The sequence below is a fragment of the Notothenia rossii genome, assembly GCF_949606895.1.
Source record: "Notothenia rossii genome assembly, chromosome: 11".
In the NCBI taxonomy this organism is placed as follows: Eukaryota; Metazoa; Chordata; class Actinopteri; order Perciformes; family Nototheniidae; genus Notothenia; species Notothenia rossii.
The window spans coordinates 38,777,639-38,786,467 of record NC_136910.1 but is presented as its reverse complement, the minus strand read 5'-3'; the positions used below and the strand labels follow the sequence as shown (position 1 = coordinate 38,786,467).

General features: G+C 38.9%; 1 protein-coding gene across 1 annotated transcript; it reads left to right on the top strand.

Moving 5' to 3' along the window:
- The first annotated feature begins 2,296 nt into the window (after positions 1-2,296).
- Positions 2,297-7,280, top strand: bhmt (betaine-homocysteine methyltransferase). Its single transcript, XM_079660666.1, has 8 exons — positions 2,297-2,516; positions 3,163-3,295; positions 3,383-3,495; positions 3,679-3,870; positions 4,609-4,756; positions 5,726-5,908; positions 6,444-6,672; positions 6,752-7,280. Exons 1-8 carry the CDS (start codon positions 2,346-2,348, stop codon positions 6,930-6,932), a joined length of 1,350 nt encoding a protein of 449 aa, XP_079516792.1. The 5' UTR covers positions 2,297-2,345; the 3' UTR covers positions 6,933-7,280.
- Positions 7,281-8,829: the final 1,549 nt, after the last annotated feature.

Below are 8,829 nucleotides of genomic sequence, written 5' to 3'. Positions count from 1 at the left end.
AAATGCAGTTGAGTGCATTTTTAACAAAAACAACTGAAAACCAGTTCTGCATAACTGAGGACATTCCTGTCCGCTTCAGCTGTTCTTTGCTTAGTGCTGATCAGCATGCTAACAAATTAAACTAAGATGGTACACATACTGTAGTAGACATCATAACATATATATATATATATATATATATATATATATATATATACATATTATAAACATCTCAGCTGTTATAATTGACATTTAAACCCACCAACATGTCATATTTTTCATATATACAGTGAAATATCTACTAAATGGATTGGCTTTAAATTGTGCAGACATTCATGTTCCCCAGAGGATGAAGTGTGACGCTTTTAAGGCTCTCCTCACTTTTCTATAGTACTATCGTGACATAAACATGTTTTTTTGTATTCAAAGTGCAAAGTGAAATCTGGCAGACGGATCATTTTAATAGCTAGCTTTCTGCATTTATTTGTTTTTAATTATTTATTTTTCTAAGTTTGCATTACGTTGTTTCTACTGAGCATTTGTCACGTGTCAACAATAATGTATTTCCTCATAAAGTCACACATAAAGTTATGAAAGCACAGGTTCAAGCAGCCCCTCAGCGTTTCTCTGACTTCGTTTTGACTCCCCTCGGTGTAAAGAACCAACTGTGTTTCTCTACTTTTCTATAGTGTTGGCTACTAGGGTTTTTGTTTTGGCAGGGTATGGTGTATGGGTGTATTCTTGTGATAAGCTGTTTCTGTAGAGGTGGATAAGGTTGTATGCAACATTCTCAGATACCTATCACATGCACATTTTGCATCTTGTACAAAACGTATATATTTTATATAATTGTAAATCTATAGGAACTTAAAGATCACCTATTATGCAAAATACACTTTGTCATGTATTTTATACATAAACATGTGTCCCCTCTGTGTAAAGAGATTCTGAAAGTTTCAGGAAAAAAGGTTTGCTCACTTTTTGTCCTGATCCATTTATATAAAAACCTGTCTGAAAATGAACTGATTAGATTTTGATTTTGATCAGGCTTGTGTAACTATTAGCCAATAACCAGTTTCGCTAACAACAACAACAATAATGGCGGATCACAGTGTTGCTTTCGTGCTCCAGACGCTACTGACCATGCTACAGATGTTAGTGCAACATCTACAGCACCTCTAACACAAACATCAGCAACAAGTGGACATGGAGAACTACACGAATTACATGTTGCTACATCCACCAAGGAGAATAAACAGAAGGGCAACCAGGTAACCATGGCAACCATGCTTGGGAGGTCTTATTCGCTGCTTTTGGTGTATTGTGTGGCGGAAGTACAGCGCCACTTACAGGCCCGGCATATGTACTAAAGCGTTTCCAGTGGGTTGAGCGGTCTCGTGTGGACGGACACGTTTTGTTGAGCCGATTCCGTGTGGACGGAATACTTTTTTGATATCGACTAAGGTTCGTTTTAGTTTTCGTCTCTGTTCCGTCTCCGTGTAAACGGGGACTTAAAGTGTATAGATACAAATTAACAATGTAAATAGATGTTTATTAACAAAAGCATAAACAAGTGCCTTTACCATGTGGAAAATTCCCAAAATAGTTCGCCTTTACCCTCACTTAGGGAAGTCCAAGATCTACGAGTATGCAAATATATGTGACGATAAAAGCTTCAGAAATGCCTGCTATACTTCACTGTTAATTCCATTCACATATATGTGCACTGTTGGATTCATGTTTCAACGTCATACTTGTGGTTGGATCCTGATGGGCTCCAAGCTAGTTGTGAAGTTACAAGATCCTGAAGTTACAGACTGAACTTTGCATACATTTCTTTTACAAACAGAAGCCTTCCCTCTAGTCTACAGCCAAACAATGTGGGAAACAGCCCTCATCCAAACTCTGAGAAGCTCAATTATGCAGATTAAGTGAGAGGATAGTGTCTACGATAAAGGACAAAATCATACCAAAATAACCAGACTGTTCCTCTTAATGTGGCATTATATACAGTAGCGTGTGTCAGGGCTTTCGTTCTATCACTTACTCCATGTTGGTGCTTTTGGGATCCTTCCAGGAAAGATTTGTCTTCAGTTTCACAGTTGCTACATTTATTATGGCTTTTCCACATCTGCATCTTTTTAGCTTCTCCATTTTGCTTGTGAGAAAAGGCAGTTAAACCTGATCAGGCTTGTTTTGCACTGACAATCAATCTGTTTTCAACTACTAAAGCAATACATTTTTACATTGATGCATTCCTAAAAACATATTAAAAAAAGCAAACGTTTTTGCATTTCTTTGGTTGCATGAACAATAGGTTGTCTTGTGCAAAGTTGCCAAAAGAAAAAAGGAAAAAGAGATGTGTTATGCAAGAGGCAGGCGGATCTTATAGTGACATCAGGAGCACCTTCCCCCTCCTGGATTATAAATGCAGCCATGGAGCCTGCAAGAAGCCCTTTCCCAACTCAGAGGAGTCTGAAGCTGAGAAGAGAGGGCCGGTCACTGCTGCAATCACCATGTCACCGGGAGCAAAGAAAGTGAGTCAATATGATGTCTCCTTACTTGTTGTTAACATATAATCAATGTTTTTTAAATGTACTTGTTGCATTTAGTTTTGAAGCCACATATTTTGGTGCGTGTGTAAAAGGAAGTGGTGTTTGTACCAGATAGTGTATCAAACTATTTATTTATTTCCAGAGGTGGGAAAAGTAGTATTGTGTATAAATACAGGAGTCCTGCAATCAAAATGTTACTCAAGTAAAAGTAGAAAAGTATTAGCATGAAAATATACATAAAGTACCAAAAGTAAAAGTAGTCATTGTGCAGATTGGCCCATTTCAGAATAATATATATTATATGTTTTGATTATAAGTATTGATTAATTAAAGTGTTATCAAAGCTGGTACAGGTGCAGCTATTTTTAATGACTTTGTATACTGCAGGGTAGATTGTTTTAGTCTTATTTAAGTGTTGATTATATTACACACTATTCATTCAAATCTGCAATGTAACTAAAGGTGTTAAATAATGGAGTTAAATTACACAATTTAACTCTGAATTGTACTATAAGTAGCAAAACATTGAAATACTCAAGTAATGTACAAGTATGTCAAGTACACTACTTGAATAAATCTACTTAGTTACTTTACACCACTTCTTACTTCTGTTCTTTTTTTGACTCAGGGTATTCTGGAGCGTTTGGATGCAGGAGAGATTGTTTTCGGGGACGGGGGCTTTGTTTTCGCTCTTGAGAAGAGAGGCTACGTGAAGGCAGGACCATGGACCCCTGAGGCTGCAGTCGAGCATCCTGAAGCAGGTATTATTGATCTTTCTCTCGACTACACCTGTTTTCTGACCTGTAAAGCCAGTTTCATATCATAACCGAGACATTGTGCTGTTTCAGTGAGGCAGCTGCACAGGGAGTTCCTGAGGGCCGGCTCCAATGTCATGCAGACATTCACTTTCTACGCAAGCGATGATAAACTGGAGAACAGGGGCAATACTCCGCGCTTCTCTGTGAGTACTTTAATGTGTGTGTGTGTGACTGCAGCTGCTCTCAAGTCTCATCTTCAGTCATGGAGATAGTTGGCAGCTTGGCAGCAGAGTTGGCATCAAACCAACTGACTGCAGCAAAGAACAGAAATAACATCATAGTGTTTTCTTGATATGAAAGTTCCATTTCCCTTTTGTGATCTCCAGGGGCAGCAGATAAACGAAGCAGCTTGTGACCTGGCCAGGGAGGTGGCCAATGAGGGGAATGCTCTGGTGGCAGGGGGAGTCTCTCAGACCCCCTCTTACCTCAGCTGCAAGAGTGAGAATGATGTTAAAGCCATCTTCAAGAAACAAATTGATGTTTTTGTCAAGAAGGATGTGGACTTCCTGATTGCAGAGGTATGTAGTGACCACTGTTGGTACGTTTGGCATGAGAGAAAATGTCTAAAAAGAAATTCACCAATTAAGAAATGCATGTCCATAAAGCTTTGGGATAACGAGAAGGGTAAAAGTTGAGGATATCTTGATTCGATTCCTGAGTAATTGTTTTAAATAAATTACACTGGACCCTATATTTGCCAAGATGGACCCTCCAGTGCTTGTAAATCAAGAACTCATCCTTAGTTAAATTATTTGACTAAATAAAGCTCAAGAGCCTGTTTATACTGTCCTCTCATTCATAGTATGTAAACTGACCTGCTATTTGAGAAATCAGTGGAGTGTCCCTTTCTTTAAATAAAAAACAAAGCTTAATCCATATTTTACTGGCTCAAACCCCCAGAAAAATGTACATTCAAGTGTTTATATGTTTTTCCCCAGCCTGTAAAACCATCATTGCACTTCCAAGGAGTGTGTTCCTTTGTGTTTGGATGTATTCAAACCACCTGCAATACATTATTTTGGTGACTTGGAGGAAGCATAAAATGATGCTGATATGTAATTTGATCTAATATAGCACCTACAATGATAAAATCATGAAATAGGGGCTGCAGTTTGAAATACTGCATGCATATTCTTTATCTTTGGCCACAAACAAGAGATCATATTTACCGCCACAATTTAAAGTGGGACCAAAAATACCCATTAAAGAATAACGATCCACTTTTCCTGATGTGTTTTGTGTGTTTCTGTTTGCAGTACTTTGAGCACGTGGAAGAGGCAGAGTGGGCCGTCCAGGTTCTGAAGAGCACCGGGAAGCCTGTGGCTGCGACCATGTGTATCGGACCCGATGGAGACCTGAACGGAGTCAGCCCCGGAGACTGTGCCGTCAAACTCATCAAAGCTGGTATGAAAATATCTCCATCTTTCAAAATACCTTATGTGACTTTGTAAAAGCCAGTCCCTCAGGGGGTGAAGTTGTGGAGAAATTGAGGTGAAAGTAACATAATGGCCTTCCTGTATTCCTGTAAGCTGTATTTATTTGATGATTCAGTAGTGAAGCAAACTGATGTAATCCTCTTTATTGTCATATGTATGTTAGTGCCAAAAATGTCATTAAGTTCTTGACACTACTCTTAGTAAAATTTTTGTCGTTAGATATACAATGAGGGAAGGCTGGGTTTAACACAATACAGTTTAACTAAACTATTTTTTACTTTAAAAGTTCACTTAGCTTCAAACGGGTCTATTTATCAGGAATAGAAAACACCTATGTGGGTGTAAAGGGACTTTAAGTGAATATTTGTCTTTGATGGAGTTTCACCTTTCTCTCCAAATACTTTTAATTTTTTTTATTTCTTGGCTGATTTTTTTCATCAAATTATCTGTCAACAAAAATATGTTTCATTGAGACTTCAAACCTTTTTGAATTAAACTCTTAGAATGCACTATAGCAAATAAACTGGCAACTTTTTCACCAAATAAACTGAACTAATTTTAAGATTTTGTACACATTTTTTACTTTTTAATTGTCATATATCTTCATGAAGTATCACAAGAAACCACATTTCAAATGATGTCAAATTCAAACGGCAGAGACTGAGATATCCTGCGTGTGGAAAAATGCTGAGTCCTACATTTTCCATAATGCAACTTTCCCACTAGTCATAGGGAGGGCATCATCTGTAGTGGGCAGCCAAAGGATTTTAAATAATGTGACTTTGGCGCCATCCGGTGGAATAAACTGTCAGACAAAAGTACACACTGCTGCAAAACATAAGCCTCGCCAATTTTCACCCACTTACTCAGGAAAATTGAAAACATTTCCTGTAATTTATTTAACCCGAAATAAAGTTTAGCATGCTTTCTTCTGTAGGTGCTCAGATTGTGGGCATCAACTGCCACTTTGACCCGATGACCTGTGTGAAGACTGTGAAGATGATGAAGGAGGGAGTGGAGAAGGCCGGGCTGAAGGCTCACTACATGTGCCAGCCACTGGCTTACCACACCCCCGACTGCAACTGCCAGGGATTCATTGACCTGCCCGAGTTCCCTTTCAGTATGTATACACTCTCAAAACTGATGCTTCTCAACATTAAGTGAGGAGTGTTAACCAACAAATCAAAAATGCATTTTGTTCCTCTTAGGGAAGTAGTTCAAATGCACTTGATTGCCCTTTTCTGATGGCAATTAAACAAAAATACTTGGGAAACTTAACATCAATGTCTTTGTTGATGGCCGGTGTGGTTCAGAAGAATGGAAATAGTTCCTACAAGAAACTGCTGACAAAAAGCTCTGTGGATTATTTTGAGTAATTATTTTTGGAAAGACACTTTGCTGTTGTGTCTTTTTCAAATGCATTTGATTGGCACTTTGAACACCACAAGCCAAGTGCCATCCAGTTCCATTATATCCAAGAGAAGGCAACATTTTTAGGGCCAATGTATGCAACACTTAACCCACACCAAAACAATCTACATTGATAAATAGCACAAGTAAGAGGAAAAGTATGTATTTTGGGAATTTTGGAGTGACCTCAAACCTAAATGTGACATTATGTTTTAATAAAAGTACCACCATGTGTTCTCCGACAGGCCTGGAGCCGAGGATCCTGACCAGATGGGACATGCAGCAATACGCCCGTGAAGCGTACAATGCCGGTATCCGTTACATCGGAGGCTGCTGCGGATTTGAACCTTACCACGTCCGTGCCTTGGCCGAGGAGCTGGCCCCCGAGACGGGCTCCCTGCCTCAGGGCTCTGAGAAGCACGGCATCTGGGGCAGTGGCCTGGAGATGCACACAAAGCCCTGGGTCAGAGCTAGGTACAGGAAGGCTTTCTCCTCATGTTGTAATCTGAGAATACGTCCAAATTTAGTTATTAAACGGTATTTCTCTGTGTAGGGCCCGTCGTGACTACTGGGAGAATCTGAAGCCAGCGTCCGGACGTCCCTTCTGCCCCGCTATGGCCAAGCCCGATGGGTGGGGGGTCACCAAGGGCCACGCTGACCTGATGCAACAGAAGGAAGCCACCTCTAAGGATCAGCTGAAGGTTCTCTTCGACAAGTCCAACAAAAGCAACTGAGCTCCCCTCTGAAGCATCTTGTTTTATAGGAAGAAGCTAAGAGAGGGCGAAGAATCAGTGCCTGAAGTTTACAAACCAAAAAGATTGAAATGCTGAAGTTCTTTCTTTCTTTTTAGGACCTTTTTTACTGTGTGTGGAAGACTTGTATCATGCTTAAATTGGAAAGTCATAACTAACCATGAGTGCCTGTAACCTTTTTGTCAACTGTGAGCCTGGTGAAATGACTGTGGCTGAAAAACTGTGAATGCACCTGAAGAAATGACTGTAACACTCCAAAAGTGCTTAATGTTGTCTTATAAAAGATGATGTGTAGCAATAAACTTCTAAATTGAATTTTAAAAAAAACTGCTTGTGTGTCTTTTTCTTTTTTTAAAACTCTAAAAATAAATAAATGTTGCTTATTTGATGCAGGGATGAAAAGTAACTAATTTAAGCTATTAAAGTACACTGTTGTCGTACTTGATCACCTCCATTTTCGGCTACTTTATACCTCTACACAACTACATTTAAGAGGCCTTTAACTAAATGTATTTAAATTATGCATTTATTTAATTTGCAGATTCAAATTTAAATGATAATCAAAGTTACAGTTAATTGACCCATAGGGGACACAAGAGTAAAGGTAATTCAAATAAGCCCCACCTCTCTAAGTGATACTTATACAGTACCTGTCAAAAGTTTGAACTAACTATGAAATAACACATGTAATTATCTAGTAATCAAAAAAGTGTTAAAAAATCCAGAATATGATTTTTATTTTAGATTCTTCAAAGCAGCCTCCTTTTGCCTCGATGACAGCTCTTGGCTTCTCTGTCAGCTTCTCAGGTCGTCACCTGGAATGGTTTTCAATGAACACGTGTGCCTTGTCAAGAGTCCATTTGTGGAATGACTTGCCTTCTTAATGTGTTTGAGACCATCAGTGTTGTGCAGAGGTAGGGTTATATTAGTGCACAGCGGAAAGCCCGATTTGACTACTGTTGTAATCCATATTATGGCAAGAACCACTCAACTCAGTAAAGAGAAACGACCGTCCATCATCACTTTAAGAAATGAAGGCCAGTCGATCCGGAAAATGTCAAGAACTTTGAATGTATCCTCAAGTGCAGTCGCAAAAACCATCGAACGCTATGATGAAACTTGAAAACCATTCCAGGTGACGACCTCATGAAGCTGAGAAGCCAAGAGTGTGCAAAGCCTTTCATCAAGGCAAAAGGGGGCTACTTTGAAGAATATAAATCATATTCTGGAACACTTTTTTGTTTACTAGAGAATTCCATGTGTTCTTTTATAGTTTTGATGTCTCCAGTATTGATCTAAAATGTAGAAAAAAAATCTAATAAATAAAAACCTTCAAATGAGAAGGTGTGTACGGACTTTAGACTGGTACTGTATATTATTCTGTTATAATTTAATTGCCTATAATATATTGCATAAAATTAGACATTCTTCATATTGACTTATTTTACTTTTGATCATTTAAGTATTGTTTGATTCTATGATATCAAACAATGCAAATAACAGCAGTGTTAATCTTTTGTTCCCTGTATAAAGAAGACAGATTGTATATGTGCTGCTGCTGCCCTCTAGTGCATGAAAACACAAAATGTTTTTAAAACTGGGATTTGTGTGTGAGAAAGTATGTTTTTTTTCTGGACTACCTCAGGGATTTTCATTTCCTGTGTGTGTGTGTGTGTGTGTGTGTGTGTGTGTGTGTGTGTGTGTGTGTGTGTGTGTGTGTGTGTGTGTGTGTGTGTGTGTGTGTGTGTGTGTGTGTGTGTGTGTGTGTGTGTGTGTGTGTGTGTGTGTGTCTGTGTGTGTGTGTGTCTTTTGTCCCTCTTTACTAGCCGTACAGCATCCTGCCTGCAAAGTGGTGTGGGAATATAAGGATGTGGTATTA